General features: G+C 44.5%; 2 protein-coding genes across 27 annotated transcripts in view; one reads left to right on the forward strand and one right to left on the reverse strand.

Annotated features, from left to right (window-relative positions):
• Window positions 1-514: 514 nt before the first annotated feature.
• On the reverse strand, window positions 515-4806 carry CCDC153 (coiled-coil domain containing 153). Of its 24 annotated transcripts, none has more exons than XM_004016568.5 (7): window positions 4766-4806; window positions 4382-4463; window positions 3913-3978; window positions 3400-3519; window positions 2613-2705; window positions 984-1114; window positions 515-712 (listed from the first exon to the last, which is right to left on the reverse strand). In XM_004016568.5, exons 2-7 carry the CDS (start codon window positions 4449-4451, stop codon window positions 584-586), a joined length of 609 nt encoding a protein of 202 aa, XP_004016617.4. In that variant the 5' UTR covers window positions 4452-4463; window positions 4766-4806; the 3' UTR covers window positions 515-583. The 24 variants fall into 24 exon arrangements, with proteins under 24 accessions (XP_004016617.4, XP_042088913.1, XP_042088903.1 ...); XM_042232979.1 differs by having other exon boundaries at window positions 515-733; XM_042232969.1 differs by having other exon boundaries at window positions 2613-2861.
• Window positions 4807-11569: 6763 nt separating this feature from the next.
• CBL (Cbl proto-oncogene) overlaps window positions 11570-20125 on the forward strand; it is an 88629-nt gene continuing 80073 nt past the window's right edge. For 2 of the 3 annotated variants that reach the window (XM_027979317.2, XM_027979318.2), the window contains exon 1: window positions 11570-11814. In XM_027979317.2, coding sequence (XP_027835118.1) covers window positions 11626-11814 — 189 coding nt within the window. In that variant the 5' untranslated portion in view covers window positions 11570-11625. The remainder of the gene's footprint in view (window positions 11815-20125) is intronic. The other variant, XM_060399749.1, reaches the window with a different exon arrangement.

Below are 20125 nucleotides of genomic sequence, written 5' to 3' on the forward strand. Positions count from 1 at the left end.
ATGATATTATAAATTCAATACAAGGCAATGCTGGGAATTCTTTTCACAATCTCCCCCTTCCGTATTTAACCAGAAATGAAGTAGAACTGAGAACATTGTAGTAAAATAAAGGAGAAGCAGAGAGTATTCCATTTTCAGGTGGGCTGTGGGGCTGGCTAGGATTGAAGCCATCTGGAACTTTCCCTAAGCATGACTCCAGGATGTTGGGTATATTATAAGAATTTGGAGACTAGCTGCACCTTCCTTCTGTGGGCACCTGAGGATTGTGGGGCCTATTTATAGAAATAGCCTTTATCCACAAATCTGGCTGCCTTTGTTGGTGCTGGTGGGGATAGGGTGACCAAAAGGGCTCAAGGCTCAAGGGGTGGGACCCAGACTCCCTAGGAGAGAAGTTGAGACCTTGTCAAATTTCTCTCTTCTTATTCCATCTTCAGGATAATGGGTCAGTCCAGAACTGAGATATTCCCATGAGAGGCACTCCTCTCTGCCAAAAAAACACAGCTCACAGTCCTGCTGAGGTCTACATCAAGACAGCTTTATTGCTGGGGCCTCAGAGGGCCCCAGAGACTAGAGACTGACAGCTTCAAAGATCCAGGGGGTTGAGTCCAAACTGGCGGAGCTGCTCCTTGAGCCTGGCGTGGAGTCTCAGCACAGCCCCGTCCCACTGAGGCTTCACAGATCTCAGCTTGGCCAGGAGCCGGTCCAGGCTGTCCTGAGGACACCAAGCTTCAATCTCAGGAAGGAAGAGGGTAGGGTAAGGGGTGCCCGCAGCCTGGTCTGTAAGCTTTCCCAGGCAGTGTTTTCTTCAAGCTCTTATTCTTAGTGGGTAGGCATGGTTGTATCCCCTTAAGACACAGCAGAATCCCCTGTGAAGATGCTTCTTTCCCTTCCCCCTGGTCTGTCATTGTCATACTCGCTGGGATTTGTGGGGATGGGGAAGGGCTGGGCCCTGGGATGGCTGGTCTTCAGAGGATAGGGCTTACATGTAAGATTTCCTCATACTTGGCCTCCATGTCTGCCACGTGGGCCCGAAGCTGAGCCAGAGTCTGGTCCCGCTCTCCGAGGGCCTGCTTGGCCTCCCTCTGGGCAGCCTCAGCCTCCCTCTGGCACAATTCTGGGGGAGATGGTGCCAGGGAGGAGGATGAAGGAGGACAGGATTGTGACACTCTGCCTCTGAACAGTCTCCCACCCAAAGAGCACAACATGAGCAGGACTGTTCCAGACTTCCCCAGAGCCGTCAACCTCCCCTAGTTCCTATAAAGAGCTGACATATACCGTTAAGGCACAGGAGAGGGGTGGGGGTGCTTGGGACAAGAGATTTGGCTCCCAAATCAGGTTGCCATTCACTACTTGTGTAACATCTGACACATCTCTAAGACTCAGTTTCTTCCTCTTTATAGAGAAAATGACACGTGCTTCACAGGTGTGCTCTGAGAGTTAAATGTGATAATGTGAGGACATCCCCAGTGCCAGTGGCTAGGACTCTGCGCTCCCAGTGCAGGGGGCTCAGGTTTGAGCTCTAGTCGGGGAACTAGATCCCCCACGCTGCAACTAAGAGTTCACATGCCCCAGCTAAAGACCCCACATGCTCCCAACTAAGACTGGGGGCAGCCAAACAAACAAATAAATAAAAACACATTAAAAAAAATGTGATAACGTGTGGGAAAGCACCTCGTATGTAGGAGGTGCTTAAAAATGCTGATTGCATTTGAGATAAGGCAAAGATTAGGAAAGGAACTCAGGGTCTTCGTGGGAAGATCAGCAACTCTTGGATATCTAAAGCTAAACTAAAGCTACTTTAAGATAAGAAAACTTTGAGGGCAAAATTGTGGAAAATCTGTGCCATGCTAAAATTTTTCAACTCTGTCCTGTTAACCAAGATGGAAGAGAGCAAAAGCTTCCTGTTTGTTTGTTTGTTTTTTGTTTTGTTTTGCTTTGTTGCTTATTTAGAAGCTCATTTATTTATTAGCAAATAGTTATTCAGGACCTACCACACATTAGGTCTTGAAGATACGGAGGTAAGTAATTCAAACAGTTATATTCAAGCTTGCTTTCATTCTAAACATCAGCCAAACTAAGAGAGACTGTGTTTTGCTCGTGAGAGACATGTGGGCAGTGGGGAGTAAGAACTGTCTTTAGAGAGACCATTGAGAGAGGGAGGTGCAGTGAGAAAGTTAGGGCTTCTTCATTTATAACTAAAAGGTTAAGATTGGGTATTTTTTGCTATCCTGAACCTTCTGTTGCAAGTAGTAGAAGAGTCAGTGGGGGAAGACAGTATGAGAGCTTAAATTGCAGTTTTCTAAAGAAAGACCATTCTAACTCCACCCCTTCAGGCTGGACTACATCAGTGTGATCCTCTGAGAGAAAGTGCTGTGAGGGCAGGGTGTGCTGTGTGTGCGTGCTAACTCGGTTAGTGCTTGACTCTTTGTGACCCCATGGAATGGGGCTATCCAGGCTCCTCTGCCCATGGGATTCTTCAGGCAAGATTACAGAGTGAGTTGCCATGCCCTCCTCCAAGGGATCTTCCCGACCCAGGGATGGAGCCCACATCTTTTAAGTCTCCTGCATTGGCGGGCGGGTTCTTTACCACTAGGGCCACCTGGGAAGCCTACCTAACTGCTCCTGCAGGCCCTTCACTTCTTCCTCCAGCTTCCTGGTGCGACTCTGCATCGCCTCCTGCAGGCTCCGGCACTGACGACTCATCTCTGGCAGAGCCGTGGGTGGCCAGGGACCCAGATGGGGAGAGAGCAGTGGAGAAAGGACAGAAGTTGTGGGTGGGGAGGGCTCTGCTTGGTCCAGTGGACAAGTGCATAAAGGTCTGTTGAGGGCCTTCCCTGGCAGTCCAGTGGTTAAGACTTCACCTACCAATGCAGGGGACGCGGATTTGATCCCTGATCTGGAAGCTAAGATCCCATATTCCTCAGAGCCAAAAAACCAAAGCATAAAACAGAAGCAATATTGTAACAAATCCAATAAAGACTTTAAAAATGGTCCACATTAAAAAAAAAAAAATCTTAAAAAAAAAAAGTCTTCTGGATTCTTGTGGTGATCTGAGAAGGTAGGGACAGAGCTAGGAAATAAGACACCCATCCGCTATGGTAGCTCAGTATGTGAATTCAGGCCCTCCTTCCCACCCACTCCCACGGGAGGAGTGAGATAAAGGCTAGGGCTGCGTTTCATAGTCCACGGGACATCAAGCACAAAGCACTGCATGTCACGGAAGGTTCCTGCCCAAGACCACAGAAGGCCCCCTCAGGATTCCTGTGGGTGCAGGGAGGGCTGAGGCTAGGTATGGCGGTTCGAAGTCCTCCTTGTCTCCCTTTCTAGCATCCTTGGGCCCTCCCAGTTGTCCTCTTCCGGGCCCCTGTCTCCCGCCCACCTGCTCGATCAACCTCACACCTGCATATATGGCCTTCCCTTCGCTCCGGGCCCCCTCCAGTTCAGCCTCCAGGTCTTTGATCCTCTGCTTCAGCTGGTCTTCCGAAGCCTTGGCTCGGCGGGCTTCATCCCTCTGCAGAGCTGTGAACAGTCCAGAGCAGCCCTCTGCACTGGTTGGGGGCTCCACTCAATCAATCAGCCCCCATGGCCTTGATGGACTCTGTCCACCTTCAGAAACCTGGCGGCAGCCTGCCAGTCTCTCATCGTCATTCTGTTTCCCTTCCCCGCCTCAGAATCCTACAGACTCTGTTACTAAGAGGGAAAAACTCCCTCTGTGTTCCAGCTATAAAAGTTAGCTTTCTTTATCAACCCTCACGGCCCACCCTGTCCTCATGACCCCAGCTCTTGACAATCTTTTCCCATTAGGGGATGGTTAGAGATCAGCTCAGCCCTCCACCATTGTTCCAAAACTTTAAGCTCCCAGGGATACACAAATGCCCACTGTCTCTGTTGCCGAACTTCTACCCTTCTTACCCAAGCGGTCTTGGAGCACCTCCTTTTCCAGCAGTGCCAGCCTGTGCATGGATTCAGCCTCCACATCTGCCCTGGCAAGACAGCAGACCCTCAGCTTGTCAGGATCTCAGCCTTCCCTACCCTCCTCCCACCCTCCTCCCATACCCTGGACTTCTCTTTTTTTTGTGGGAGATACAAGGACCATTAAATGAGGGATCTCTGATAGCAAAGCCTAATGAGTTCACTACCCAGCTCACAGTAGGTATTTGAAAGATTGTAATGAATATACAAGGAAGGCACACAGCCAGAAGGGATTCATGGGTGCTGATTTTCCCATGTTCCCAGCTCCATGGCACCCGAATATGGATATAAAGGGGGAAGGCCAAGACAGCTCCATCTTGTCACGCAGAGGGATGAATTCTCTCTGGAGGTCTCTGAGCCAGAACAAGGAGAGGCTGGGAGGCACCCACCTCCACCCAGTCTGACTCACCAGCACCTGCATTTCTTTTCTTCTTCTGGGCCCCAGCTTTTGTCCCTTTTTCTTTGGTCTTAGGTGGCATCTCCTTCCTGTCCTGGAGGGAGGGAGGGGGCTCATATTTAGGTCTGGACATGGAGACACTCTCCTGACTCCCTAGACGGAACCAGGAGTCCCAGGAGAATTAGTGCTCTCATCTCCAAGTCTGTCTCTTACACTTTCCAGAAGCTTCAGTTCTTGGTTTCCTTGGAAACTTAGGCAAGGCTGGGGCCAGGGGGAAGGATGAACCCATTTCTCTCTACCAGTCAAGCTCTAAGTACAGAAATCATTCCTCTCAACCCTCTTTCAGAGAAAATAAAGCTCAGTACCTGGCCCCTTCTCTCTTCCCATCATCCTTACCCTGCCTCTTCCTTCCTCCAAGACCCTCACTTGTCTCTGTTGTATCTCCCTGTGGCGTGACCCACTTTCCAGGAGGGGCAGAGAAAAGGCCCAACCAGCTAGGAGCCGGAGGAGGAGATTGTGTTCTGGGACCCAATCCAGAGTGGCAAATTTCATTTGGGGGTGGGACTGAGAACTGGAAGGTTGGGCTTCTGGAGGCTGCACGTTGTCCAGGCAACTGGGAAACATGGAGCTGTTAGGAAGGTACATGCATGCTTGCTCAGTCGTTATAATTGTGTCTGGTAGAAGGGGCTAAATACAATGCTTAAAATACCAAGGTCTCAGAGGGCCAATACTCTTCTTGTCCCCAGATCCTAAGTGTAGTTTGAGGAGAGAGGGCTTTGGAACTGATTAAATATGATTCACTTCTATGTAGCACTGCCTGCAATTTGGACACTTACAAATTATAGATTTACACATCCAAAATAATGCTATTGCGCTGATACAGAGGAAAAGAACTCACGGTAGCCATTTGGGGTGATTTACATTTCCCAAAGTCTCATCAACAAAATGACATTATTAAATAGGCTTAAAATTGAAGATTTCAGGAAGGTATTCTACGGTGAATGAGGGAAAGAAATTCAGGAGATGGTGGTTGAGAGAGTTTCCTATTTCAGATAAATGAGACACAGAGGAGAGTTCGACCTAGGACCTCAAGGTGCTGTGCTAAGTCACCTCAGTCGTGTTCGACTCTTGCAACCTCTTGTGACCCCATGGACTGTAGCCCTCCAGGCTCCTCTGTCCATTGGATTCTCCAGATAAGAATACTGGAGTGGGTTGCGATGCCCTTCTATCCTGACATAGATGCAAATCAAGAAGAAAGGGTACTGGTTAGAGACAGGAGCTTTTGAGTTCTCATCCTTACCCTTCTCCAGATATGTAAATTTGGGTAAGTCATTTTCCTTGCTCAGCCTCAGTTTCCTAAATCTTTGATTTTGTAAATCTTGAAAGGCTTGGATTTTCACCAGGTATTTACAGGACTATCTTCTTTTATGGTGACTTAATATATTTCCTCTTTCTCCCTATTCCTGTCTGTGGTTGATTTTCAGACAGGTGCTGAGAAAATAACCAGCTTGGTTCCCTGTGGCATTGAGTTGATTTGGGCTCCCTCTAGTGGATTTTCTTGACCTTCTAGTAAGTCTCCTGAATTTTTCTATTTAAATTATTTATGGAGCAATGTTGGGGGCACCCCTCATTTAGGGGTGCTGCCTAGCATCTTGCTGGAGTCACGAATAGTTGGAAAAATAAATCTGGGGAAGGGAGAACGCTGAGTGGCTTGCCCTGGTTAGCTGTTCCCTCCCCGAAACCCCTCTCTCCAGCCTTTTGCTATTGGGAGCCTTTGCTGTCTGTCTGCCACCCAGATTTGTGAACACCAAAGTGGCTAAAATGAAAACAGCAGAAACTTCAGGGCTTTCCCCCTTGTGGATTTAGGGAACTGCAGACTCTTTCTTTAGATATTTCTCTGTCTTCCTCAACAGTTTTGGTCAATTGCCTGTTATCAAGAACAGATCTGAAGAAACAGCCATGAGATCTTGGGGGCCAGGGGTGCGGTGGGGGTCATAAATCCTTCTTCTAGGTGGTAGCAGATTCAGGCAGAGCCTGAGGATATTTATTTGTCACCTTCACAGGTGCAGGATACCTCTCTGACCCCAGGGACATTTTACAGAGTAAAGGGAAGAGCCAGACTTGTTCTTCGTGATGCTTACTGTTCCTCTATTTCAGTGTCAGAAAATCTTGCCCACATGCCCCAAATCAGAAGAAGAGTTTTCTTCTAACCTTGACGCATGTTTTCATTTACTCCTGCCCTCCCCACACCACCCCATCCCACCGACAACCCTCTCTCCCCACGTAGGAAAGCAGTAGAGGTCTCTGTCTGTCTTTCCCCTCATCCAGAATTCTGTGCTGGGGACTTTTCCATAGAATGATTAATGTCTCTGCTAGGCTGAGGCAGGGAGTCACATACTGAGGAAGAGATTACAGAGAATAAACAACATATCGTGTCTCAGAAGAGCATTTACTTTTCAAATACGTTCAGTCAACTGACTTTCAGGTGCAGAATGAGGATGTGGTTTGGGGTGAAGGTGAAATGGAATAAGAAGAGTGCCACGGATCACATGATGCGATACAAACTGAGCCAGCTCTAGAATCATCCAGGAATGAGAATGACACTGTGCTCCACGATTCAATCTCTAGTGCATTTTGAAAACAAGCCAAGTGAAAATTGGGAAAGAAAGGTCAATCTTTCGTTCTTTTTTTTTTTTTTTTTCATTAACCTCAGTTCAGAAGTGAAAAGAGGAAAGATCATTTCAGCAGAATTCTGCCTTCCTTTAAATAGGATCCCATTTGGGGGTTTTAAAGAGATACAGAGAGAAGGTCACCCTCTCTACTTTATTCAGATGTGAGACACAGGTCATCATGCATTAAAAGAAATATGGCTTGCTGCAGCAGGAGCAAAGTGCAAATTACACCATCCCATTCTATAATATACAGACCATACTGAACGTAATACAAATTGGAAGCCTTAAACCAAGCCAGAGATGGTGTAGATGAGCCACAAGCTCATATGCAACTCCAAGGGTTAATTTCTCACCCTGAGAAATCTGTATGCAGGTCAAGAAGCAACAGAACTGGACATGGAACAACAGACCAGTTTCAAATTGGGAAAGGAGTACGTCAAGGTTGTATATTGTCACCCCGCTTATTTAACTTATATGCAGAGAATACCATGCGAAATGCCGGGCTGGATGAAGCACAAGCTGGAATCAAGATTGCCAGGAGAAATATCAATAATCTCAGATATGCAGATGATACCACCCTTATGGCAGAAAGTGAAAAAGAACTAAAGAGCCTCCTGATGAAAGTGAAAGAGGAGGGTGAAAAAGTTGGCTTAAAGATCAACATTCAGAAAACTAAGATCATGGCATCCTATCAGTTCATGGCAAATAGATGGGGAAACAATGGAAACAGTGACAGACTTTATTTTTTGGGGCTCCAAAATCACTGCAGATGGTGACTGCAGCCATGAAATTAAAAGACACTTGCTCCTTGGAAGAAAAGCTATGACCAACCTAGACAGTATTTTAAAAAGCAGAGACATTATTTTGCCAACAAAGGTCCATCTAGTCCAAGCTATGGTTTTTCCAGTAGTTATGAATGGATGTGAGAGTTGGACTACAAAGAAAGCTGAGCACTAAAGAATTGATGCTTCTGAATTGTGGTGTTGGAGAAGACTCGAGAGTCCCTTGGACTGCAAGGAGATCCAACCAATCCATCCTAAAGGAAATCAGTCCTGATATTCATTGGAAGGACTGATGCTGCAGCTGAAATTCCAATACGTTGGCCATCTGATGTGAAGAACTGACTCACTGGAAAAGACCCTGATGCTGGGAAAGATTGAAGGCCATAGGAAAAGGGGACGACAGAGGATGAGATGGTTGGATGCCATCACTGACTCAATGGACATGAGTTTGAGTAAGCTCCACAAGTTGGTGATGGACAGGGAAGCCTGGTGTGCAGCAGTCCATGGGGTCGCAAAGAGTCAGACACGGCTGAGTGACTGAACTAAACTGAACTATACTCTATTAAATCTAGGATTTGACTATGAGGGGGAAAATGTCCCCTTGCATGTCTACAGTGTGCTAGGTACTGTGGAAGACCAAAGTTGATAGGACAGTGTAGCATAAGTTCATACCCGAATGTGTGCTCCGCTGCTCCAGTCGTGTCTGACTCTGCGACCCCTTGGACTATAGCCAGCCAAGCTCCTCTGTCTATGGGATTTTCCCAGCAAGAATACTGGAGGGGGTTGCGATTTCCTCCTCCAGGGGATCTTCCGGACCCAGGGATCAAACCTGAGTCTCCTGTGTTGAAAATGGATTCTTTACTGCTAAGCCACTGGAGAAGCCCTCATATTAATGTGTGATAGGTGAGAAATAGATGGTTATGGAAATTTAGAGGAGAGAAGAATTATTCTAGCTGGAGTGTCTGATGAGGAGGACAACATTTAAGTATAAAAAATGGATTGGACTTCATTGCACTCTTTAGGCAGAGGGAATGCTCTGAGTAACGGTGATGAAAAAAGAATTGTATTTCGTGACTTGGTGAGTCACCCAGCATAGAATATATGTACTAGAATAGTATAAAACTGCAAGGTAGTTTGGAGTTAGATCATGACTATTAACTTCATTAAGGAGGCAATGGGGAGTGCTGAAAGTTATTGTTTTTTTGTTGTCAGAAGTATACTTTAGGAACACTGGTCTGGTGACAGAATGGATTTAAAGTGGCAGGGAAATCAGTAAGGAAAAGGTTTCTATAGACGCAGTGGGAGGAAAGGAGGGCCTACAACTAAGGCAGAGGGAATGATCTGAGTAACGGTGATGAAAAAAGGGTGGACACATCAGGGGTGGGAAGTTTTGACAATTATATAAGAGCTTTGCCTGTATTTTTTCTTTAGCCATTCTAACTCTTTCTAGGTAAGTACTGATTAATGGAAATTCTACCGATAGGAAATGATAATTCTGACTCCACAATCAATTGTAGATACAGGCCACTGAGTTACAAACAAGAATGTCTGGCTGAAGAGTCTTTGAGTTCAGAGATCTTTTTTCACCCCTCTCTTCTAGGATCATTTGATAAGCTTAATTCCCTAATCAGTCAAGAGCTTTGTAGAAGAGCTAGGTGGGGAATCTAAGGCGGAACTGAGTACTTATTGACACACCAGGGGCTGCAAACTCCCAAAGCTGAGGCTCAGAATTAGCAAATTAGGGCAGGGCACTTCCTTCTTCAGGAGGGAAGTTCTGTTTTTTCAAAGTTCTTCCAACGGAACTTTGAGACTAGAAAAGTGGAAGTGACTGGGAACTGCATTGCTGTTCCTGGGAGGGGCATGGCCTCCTCAGGCCAGGGCTCAAAGCTCAAGGTTTCTGTGGTCAGGGCCTGATAACTGGCCTACCCACCTGCAGAACAAGGTGCTAAGCAAGGGAATCTTAAGGCAAAAAAAGGGGGAAGTGTTTTTTTTTTTTTCAAGAAGGTCAAAGGGCCTGGAAGAAGAACTCATGGCCTGATGGCGCTAGCCTTTCTGAGGTCTAATCAGGATGCAATGATCTGCAGCATTCCCATTCCTGGTCCTGACTTAACTAGGAGTTTAAAACATGAGGGAGTGGGGGAAAAAACTTCCCTTTTTCTTCCACAATGTTAGGAGAAGCAAACAAAGTTCAGTTTCCTAATTTGTCAGGTGTGGGGTAAAGACAACATCGAGATTCTTTCCATGGCACGTCTTAATTTTTTTTTTTTTTTAACAATTGGGGATTCCCAGGTGGTGTGAGTGGTAAAGAACCCATCTGCCAATGCAGGAGACATGAGAGATGTGGGTTCAGTCCTCAGTTGGGAAGATCCCCTGGAGGAGGGCATCAGGACTGAAGCGACTTAGCATGCATGCAGATGTTTTCTTAAGGCTTCTCAGGTGGTAGTAGTGGTAAAGAATCTGCCTGCCAATGCAGGAGATGTGGGTTTGATCCCTGGATGGGGAAGATCCCCTGGAGGAGGGCATGGCAACCCAGTCCAGTATTCTTGCTTGGAAAATCCATGGGCAGAGGAGCCTGATGGGCTACAGTCCATGGGGCCACAAAGCGTCAGACACAACTGAATGACTGAGCACGCACACTCCCCCCCCTAAAACACACACTCTTTTCATAATGTAGAAAGGAGCTTTCACAAAGCCAGAAGTTTAGAAAAAGTTTAAGCTCAGATGCCATTCTAAATTTGACTCTCATCAAATTCCCAAATCTCCTTTCTTCTAAAATCCTTTCCAAGAATCATTATAGGTAAAATAGTGCAGTAGACTCCCTTTTAAGAAGACTCAGTATAAACTAGATAACCAACAAAGACCTACTCTGTATCACAGGGAACTATACTTAATATTTTGTAATAACTGTAAGTGAAAAGAATCTGAAATATATTAATAGGTACATATAAAACTGAATCACTTTGCTGTACACCTGAAACACAACATTGTAAATCAAATATACTTCAATTAAAAATAGAAATAAAAATAAAAAAAGAATTCAAATGACCCCTCACCACAAGCCTGAAATATACATGAAACTGAAGGTTGACTCACAACTCAGGCATCAATTTCTTCTATTAAAGTAGAGGTTCATGTGGGTAACCCTCTGAAAAAAACCACTCAGAATCAGTAACTCAGAAGAGGTTACAATCACTTTGTGGGAGAACTGGTCGAGGCCTTTGTTCTCATTCTGATTAACCAGTGGAACTTCCTAGCTCTACCCGTCTTAACTTAAATAGCCCAACGACCTCCTCCAGGGCTGACAACCCACAACCCAGAAGGAACATGGAGGGCCGGCTTCTGCCTAGTGCGCAGACTCCACGTTAGCCCCGCCCCTCCCTTTCCCCAACTCTTCCAGCAGGGGGCGAAGGGGGACGGTTCGGCCTGGGCCCGCCCCCCGGGGGCAGGGACGGGGGAGGCGGCGCGGAAACTTGGCGGCGGCTTTCCGGGCGCGGTGACTCGGGAAGGGGGAGGCGCAGGAGAGGCCGCTCCTCAGTCCAGACGCGGCCGCTCGCTTCTCCGAGCCCCGCGCGCTCCCCCCGGGCTCGCGCTCTGTGAGGGGGCGCGCCCGCGCGGACTCGCGCGCCCGGCGCCGCCCACTCCCCTCCCCGCGGCCGCCCCTCCCTCCGCCGGACGGCCGGCGGCGGCTGCGGCGGCGGCGGCGGCGGCGGCCGGGAGAGGCCCCTCCTTCACGCCCTCCTTCCCTCACTCGCAGCCGAGCGGAGCCGGCGGACGCGGCTGGGCCCTGACCCTCTCCCGGGCCATGGCCGGCAACGTGAAAAAGAGCTCTGGGGCCGGGGGCGGCGGCGGCTCCGGGGGCTCCGGCGGCCTGATCGGGCTCATGAAGGACGCCTTCCAGCCGCACCACCACCACCACCACCACCTCAGCCCCCACCCGCCGGGGACCGTGGACAAGAAGATGGTGGAGAAGTGCTGGAAGCTCATGGACAAGGTGAAAGGCCCCGCGGAGCACCCGCGGGAGCAGGGGTGGGCGTGGGCGGAGGGGCTGAGGGAGGGGAAGGAAGGGACGGAGGAAGCTGGGGGAGGGGACGGGTCGTGCAAGGCTGGGGAGGCGAGGAGCCGGGGTGACGGGGCCGAGGGCTGGGGGCTGTGGGGGTAGGGAGGAGATCAGGAGGACGGGGGTCGGCGGAGGGGGAAGGGCTGCGGTTGGGAGTCGGGGGGAACGTTGAGGTGGTGTGTTTGGGGTTGCGAGACAAAGATGGGGTGGGGGCTGGGGGAGGTTAACTGGGGAGCCACCGGGGCGGAAGTCTAGTGGGGCTGCAGAGTTTGGGGCTCTGCGCAGGATGTAGGGATGTGGGTCACGGAATTGGCCCCGGGAGATAGGAGGGAGGGGGCGGTGAGGAAGAGCGCTTGATTTACCGGCTGGGACTGAGCTGGACGGGCTCTAATTAGGGAATTCGGTTTTACGGGCTCTCGTGGAGAGACCTGGGGTCCTGACAACTCCGCGGGCAGACTGCTCTGGGTGAGCGTACAATTTTTTTTTTTTTTCCTTCCCTTCTTCTCATTAAGATGTGACAGAGATAAAAGAAATGGGAATATTTAAATGGGCCGAGGAAGGAACTTTCCTCCACATCTAGCGCTGGCTCAAGTTTTTCTCTTCCAAAACATTGGATGGGATCCATTGCTGGTGCTGAGATATGCACTGATTAAACCACAAGTTCTGGTTATAACCTTTATCTTCGGAGAGATACGTTGACCGAGTGGGTTAAGCAGCAGATTCTGACTCCTTTCAGAACTTCCTCCTCATACACAGTGCTTTTTGTTGGGTTCTACTTTTTTTGTTAATTATCCCGACTCCTTATTGCAGAACCTGACTTTAAAATTGTTAGATGAGCTGCTTTACTTTTTTTTTTTTTAGCAAGTGTAAAAAATAACTTCACTTTAAGCTTGGCATTTAACAGAATTTTACTTCCTTAGAGTATGTCTGTATAATGAAAGATAGTAGTTAGTCCCAAGCCTAACGGTTTGTTCCAGAGCATTCAGTTTTTCCTTTCTGTTTTTCAACATTTATCAATAACTGATTTTTGCAAAATTCATTCTGTAGATGAAAGATGGTTAGAAGGATCAGGCGTATATTGTAAGAGAATGGTGTTATTTCCTCCACAGTAAAATTGGTTTTCTTTGGTTCCTCTCTGAGCCTAGGTTCCTCTTCTGTAAAGTTTTTCATGGATTGCTTTGGACTAGAAACAGCTAATAAAAGTGATTATGAAGCACTTGGCAGATATAAATGTGCTGTAGAAATACTTAATAAGTCCTGTGTGAATTAGCGCTCCTGTAGTGCATACCAGTGGCTTCAGAAGCTACTTTTTCAGGGCTGGTTTTTCTCATGTTAAGTAATTGGTATTGTAATTACTGTTACAATGCTAATTTCATTCTTAGAAATTGCAGTAAAACCATTACAGAAAGGTAGGCAGTTAAGGGAATTTTAAGTGGATTGATACTTTAAAAATATATATTGAATATATTCAAAATCTGAAGATTGTAGGTTTGCATTTTGGGGATTTAGAGTTGACTTAAAAAGTTTCTCCTGAAATTTGCATTTCTAATTAGTTTCTCATTTGAGACACAGGTATCAACCTGCAATGTATCAAGATTGTATTGATTAGAGACCTCTCCTTAAAAATAAAACTTTTTGTCAAACTCTAGAGTCTCTGTAATGTAGTCCTTAAAATGGTTGTCCCCACCCCTTAAGCCTTAACTCCCATCTTTTTAAAGAGTGTGTAGTATGATTTCTTCTGCAGAATGTTTAATTATTTGGGAAGAATAAAGACCTCTGTTTTGAGTCAAAGGCTTTTCAGGTTTTGATAGTTGAAGGAAAGTAGGTTTCTACCTTTTCCATTCTAGTGTAGGAAGAGCGGTGGTTTTATTCTTGTGTTGATTGTTTTGAAAGATGAATTTTAGTAGTCTGTGCCCTGTATCACATGTTACTGGTTGTGCTGAAATGAAAGCTTCGTTCTTCTTTCTAATGTGTTAATCCGGTAGATTTATTCTGCTTTCCAGATTTTCTGAATACTCCTGTAATGTTGTTAGAGTGTGCTTTTTTACTCTTGATGTTTTGAGCATAAATGTTCTCTTTTTTCACTTTATTGTTGACAGTCTTAATGTATCACTAACCCTTCTTGACTTCATGTTGTATAATACAAGTGATGAAGAACTTCGTGTTAAATCCACAAATGTCCCACTCATTTATTGAACTTAGCTCTAAGTCACCATCTCTTACCTGTTTTAACCTTGTCATTAAAGCTAGGTGAATATTATTCCAGCCTATTATTAATCAGCTTATTGATTTAGTACTGGAAACTGTCTCCTCTCCTCCGTATTTGATATACATGGATGGAGAAGTTGGCCTAAGTCATGGGTTCTGGTCAGTGTAGGTTCAATTTACTATTCCATTGCAAAACTTGAACTCATTGTTGGAAAAATGCTTGTGCTAGGATGCTTGTTATTAAACAGAAGATGTGGTTCAGTCTCTATAGTTTTTTTTTCTTTTTTTCCTTGCCATCCCAGTATATTGTAATTGATATTTGTGAAGCTACCCGTATGTGAAGAAAGTGGCTAGTAAGGAAGTAGACAGCTGGCTAGGGGGTAGAGAAAGCAATCATATAATTGCCTTAAATGTAAATGTGGAAATATCAAGTATTGAGTTTAGTGAGAGACTCAAAATTCCATTGGGAGATAGAGTGGGAGTTGACGAACTTTCTGTCATGGAACAGGTAGTAAATACTTTAAGCATTGCTGGCCACCTATGCGGTTCTATATTCTTGGCTGCTGTTGTTTTTACAATTCTTTCAAAATGTAAAAGCCATTCTTATCTTGCAGGTGTACAGAAAAATCCATCACGTTTTAGTTTGTCCACCACTGAAGTAGAGCATCATGCCGGCAGTATTTTAGGTCCCTGCTATGTTTTTATTTTAAATTAGCTTATGTTAGTAAAACCTCGAGGTATTGATTTATTTAATGGAATATGATTTATTGGAAAAATGCTTTCCTTTAAATCATGGATTTGAAAAAGCTTTTTAAAAAGATAATTCTCCTACTACTTACCTTTTCTGGCTTGCTGTAAAAAAAATCACCTTAAGTAACTTCTTGTATTTTGGAAGTAAAATGCACGTAACAGAATTTATGAATCCGTATGTTTCATTGGATTGCTTTCTCCCTTCCTTTTTACCTTTCCCCTATGTTTGCATGCTCACTAAATCCCAAGGATAGCACTACGTGTAAATTCTTGCATTCCAGGAGATTCCATTATAGTGATAAGTGACTAAGTAAGGATGTTCAGTGCGATACGGGATCTCTTAAGTTTAAACATCACGTACAGGGACTTCGCTGGTGGTCCAGTGGTTAAGACTCTGCACTGCAAGTGCAGGGGGCATGAGTTCAGTCCCTCGTTGGGGAGCTAAGATCCCACATGCCACGCAGTTTGGCCAAAAGATTAAAAAAAAAATGCACATATTTCTTCTCTATCCTAACCTCTCAAGATGTAAATATCACGAGGACAACAGCTGTAATCTCTTTATCTCCTGCAGTCTCTAATCACGAGGTCTTACACAATAGTAAGTGCATTTGTAAATATTTGTTAAATGAAATTGCTTTGTGTGTCCCCAAAGGAAAACTGAAAGGAAGAGGTATGCAAGTGGTAATCATTATTAATTACATTAATTTCTTTCACTAGTTCTTTGGCAGTATCATTCCTCTTTTTTGCATACTTAGCTTTGAAGAGGTTATGTTACTTAGTTAATAGGGAGCTTGACTTAGAATCCAGGATTACCCACCTCCTAAGGCTTAGTTGGGGCTTGTACCTTGGAAGGAAAGCTATGACAAAACTAGACAGCCTGTTAAAAAGCAGAGACATCACTTTGCCAACAAATGTCTGTACAGTCAAAGTTTTTCCAGTAGTCAAAGTATGGATGTGAGAGTTGGACCATAAAGAAGGCTGAGCACCAAAGAATTGATGCTTTTTTGAACTGTGGTGTTGGAGAAGAGTCTGGAGAGTCCCTTGGACAGCATGGAGATCAAACCAGTCAATCCTAAAGGAAATCAACCCTGAATATTCATTGGAAGGACTGTTGCTGATGCTGAAACTCCCAATACTTTGGCCACCTGATATGAAGAGCTGACTCATTGGAAAAAAGACTGTGATCCTGGGAAAGATTGAGGGCAGGAGAGGGGGAAGACAGAGGATGAGATGGTTGGATGGTATCACCGACTCAGTGGACATGAGTTTGAGCAGACTCGGGGAGACAGTGATAGACAGGGAGGTCTGGCATGCTGCAGTTCATGGGGTCACAAAGAGTCAGACACGGCTTAGCAACTGAACAAGGCTTAGTTATTTCCTCCATACAGTAAGTTCTCAGGTATACAACAGTCTTGATAATGAAAGTCATTTTTCAGAAAGTGACCTGTGTAGGTATACAACAGCAATCCTCATGCATACTCTCACACCTCCATTCACACACAAAGTAGATATTTTCTTAAATGATATTAACATGATGTTTAACTAGTACCATTAAAAGAAGTATCTACTTTTAAGTTAAAGATTTGTGTCTTTTCAAATTATGTGTACTGGTTACTTTGCATGGTTATTGTGGCGGCTTCTACATGTTATTTTTCTACGATACTTAATTCATGTTATCTGTGGTAGCATTTATCACTTTTTATTTCATCTGTCTCTTCCTCCACTAGATCTCTTCAAGATCAAGGCTTTGTCTTAACTTCAGTTCCTGTGTCTGATATATAGTATTATACTTGCTGAATGAAGTGCAGACATTTTAATAAAGTAAAATGAGATTGAAACATGCTCCCTTATTTTCTGTGTGATTAATTAGGGGGATAAGGTAGGGAATTTTTTATTTTTTGAGTGTTGAATTAAAATGACATTTGCTAAAAGTAGTTTTTACCTTCTTTTGGTTATAAAAGTGATACATAGTCATTGTAAAAAAAGATGGTGTTGTTTTCAAACCTGTTAAGAATTCCCCCAATGGATGTAATATTCTCTCTTAATTCTTGTGAAATGTGAGCTCACTGAGCATTTCATGTGATTCATGATAGAAATTTTGAAGGGTTCAGTCTGGGGAAGAAGATAATCTGCTCTGTTTATTTTGTGGCTTTGATTGAAGTTTTTGGTGACTCTTGCTATAATGAAACCTGTTTTTCATACGTTGTTAGCTGTATACACATGGGCAAGTTGGTTCCCCAAGTCTACTTTCAGTGGAGTTCATGTTACAGTGAACCATATGAGAATGTCCACTAATGACTAGCCTAGAGCATTCAAAGAAAAATGAACTAAGTATTAAAAGAAAAGTGAAAAAAATAAATAAAAAGAAAAATGGTCTAAGTATTTGTTTGAAAACTGGGCCTAAATTTCATTCACATTTCCCAATGAAGTTATTAATTCTGATCTCCATTAGGTTTGTTGGAAGAGGGGAATTATAACAAGCAAGTCATTGTGAAATATTTTCATGATTAGCACATTTTGTGCTGGAAGGAAATAGGTGGGAGTAGTCAACCAGGAGCACTGGAAGCCAGCCTCAGCTCTGTCCCCACAATGTTCCTTCCTGCAGCAGCTTCCAAAAGGAGGAGGGGAAAGGGGTGATGGCATTCATGGTGCACACCCATGGGGAGTCAAGCCCTAGGAGATGGAATGTCACCACTATAGAAGCTCCTTAATCAGCAGTGACTCGGGGTCTCCCCTCTGCAACTTCTGGGACGGGTGGCATGTCTTACTCAGCAGTGTCCACTACCTTGGGCGCCTCCTCACAGCCACCCCTGACCTTCCCTGTGGCTCTGGGATCAGCCATGAGGAAATCTTAAAATGAGGCCAACCCGCTGCTCCTTCAGTGAGGGGGATGGGATCCTAATTCCTGCCTCCTTGCTTAGCCCTGGGCTTCCCTGGTGGCTCAGTCAGTAAAGAGTCTGCCCACGATACGGGAGACCTGGGTTAGATCTGTGCGTTGGAAAGATCCCCTGGAGAAGGAAATGGCAACCAACTCTAGTATTCTTGCCTGGAGAAATCCATGGACAGAGGAACCTGGAGGGCTACAGTCCATGGGTCACAAAGAGTTGGACACGACTGAGTGACTTTCACTTCTTAGACCTATCTGAATAGCAGTATACAAATACAGCACTCTTTATGAGAAACAATTCATGGATCATAAAATATATTGAACAAAATGTAAGTCTCCCTTTAGTCCCCTACCCCTAAACTACTATTCTCTCTAGAGGTAACCACTGTCTACTATTTGGGGTCCATCCCTCCAGTTCCTTTTTCTAAAGGGCTCTGAACAAGTTGTTGCCTTCTTAGCATTTAGTCGCAAAGACTGACAGCTACTAATTCCTTATATTGTGGAGCAGTTTACAATTTCACATCTGCTGATACGGTAAAAATTTCAAAATAATGTGTCTTATGAGATCGAAACAAGATTCAGAGAAATTAAGTAAGATAAGCCACCCAATTCATAGTTTTGTTTTTTAATGTGGATCTTGAGCTGGTGTTCAGACTCTGTTAAGTGAGTTTTATAAACCAGTGCTTCTCAGACTTTAACATAAATTCAGATCTGTGGATCTTGTCTGAATAGGTCTGAGGTGGGGCCTGAAACTGTATTGCTGACATGGATCATACTTCAAGAAGCAAGGCCCCTTCTACAGTTACTTTTATTTTAGATAAGTTTGACAAATTTTATTAAAAAAAAAGTGGAGTATCTTATTTATGTTTAAGATATTATGTTCTTAAATTTGATAAGTGGTATATATAATGTTTTTAATACATATAAAATACATTGTTAAGCAAAAGTGGGATTTTTAAACAAAAGTGCTTCTAGAATGAAAAGATTATCTACGTTGATACAACATGTAGGTCTCCTTGAATTCTTTTTTTAAGTTTTATTTAAGATTTTTTAATATGGATATGTTATAAATCATAGTCTTCTAGGTTGTTTCTGATTTTTAATATTAGAAACGGTGTTACAGTGACAATCTATTAAGCAGTTTCTAGGTGTTCTTCAGGATAAACTTCTAGAAATGAAATGTACTGGGTCAAGGGAATCATACATTAAACTTTGAAAAGTATGTATTGGCACATTGCCTTCCAAAAAATCTGCTTTTATCCGCAATCCTTGTCTAGTTTGTTGATTTAAATATGGTAGCTGATTCCTAGTTTCTTTAGGTGAAAATTGTGTTGGCACCTTTCCACATCACATTTTCATTGAACTTCTTGCTGGGTGCTAGGGAATTAAGAATGAGCCAGTGCTCACATTTACAAACTAGAGATATAACTGAACTTATACCGGCTGAGGAATCCCAGCCCTGCTCCCTATACCCCACACCATGGGAACCATCAGGCACATCTTTACCTAATCCTTGAGACCAGAAAGGGAATTGGAACTGGGGAGGTGCTTTAGACCAAATTGGAAACTCTGCAATACCCTGATTCACAGTTGTGCTCTCATTAGGGTCTGACATCCAAAAATGATGCTAAAATAATTTAATCTCTAGTTCATGCTAAGTATTTGGTTTTGAAGTTGCATTGATAAGTCTGGGAAGAGAATTATTTTTTCCTTTTAAAGACAGAATCCATATATAAAAACTGCACAGTTAAGCTGTAAGCACATGTCAGTTGTTTAATTTCCTATTGACTGTATTTTTGTCCTGTGATTAATGTGATAAGTGAAAATAATGAGATTGGTAATTAGTTGTAAGTGGCAGAGTGTTTTTAATAAATAGTGTTGGGTGGTAGTTGAGAAGTTCAAAGTTCAGTTCAATTGCTCAATCTTGTCCGACTCTTTGAGACCCCATGAATCGTAGCACGCCAGGCCTCCCTGTCCATCACCAACTCCCGGAGTTCACCCAAACTCATGTGCATTGAGTCAGTGATGCCATCCAGCCATCCCATCCTCTGTCGTCCCCTTCTCCTGCCCCCAAGCCCTCCCAGCATCAGGGTCTTTTCCAATGAGTCAGCTCTTTGTATGGGGTGGCCAAAGTATTGGAGTTTCAGCCTTAGCATCAGTCCTTCCAATGAACACCCAGGACTGGTCTCCTTTAAGATGGACTGGTTGGATCTCCTTGCAGTCCAAGGGACTCTCAAGAGTCTTCTCCAACACCACAGTTCAAAAGTATCAATTCTTTGGCATTTAGCTTTCTTCACAGTCCAACTTTCACATCCATACATGACCACTGGAAAACCATAGCCTTGACTAGACAGACCTTTGTTGGCAAAGTAATATCTCTGCTTTTGAATATGCTGTCTA

Source organism: Ovis aries, chromosome 15, assembly GCF_016772045.2.
Source record: "Ovis aries strain OAR_USU_Benz2616 breed Rambouillet chromosome 15, ARS-UI_Ramb_v3.0, whole genome shotgun sequence".
Taxonomy (NCBI): Eukaryota; Metazoa; Chordata; class Mammalia; order Artiodactyla; family Bovidae; genus Ovis; species Ovis aries.

Excerpts from the sequence above, each read along its gene's own strand:
- CCDC153 (XM_027979301.2), bottom strand. The coding sequence starts at position 4,451 with ATGCCACCTAAGACCAAAGAAAAAGGGACAAAAGCTGGGGCCCAGAAG. Across the intron at positions 2,862-3,399 it reads AGGGAAGGCCATATATGCAG|GTGAAGTCTTAACCACTGGA; the intron begins GTGTGAGGTTGA and ends CTGCATTGGTAG. Across the intron at positions 734-983 it reads AGTATGAGGAAATCTTACAT|ATTGAAGCTTGGTGTCCTCA; the intron begins GTAAGCCCTATC and ends TTCCTTCCTGAG.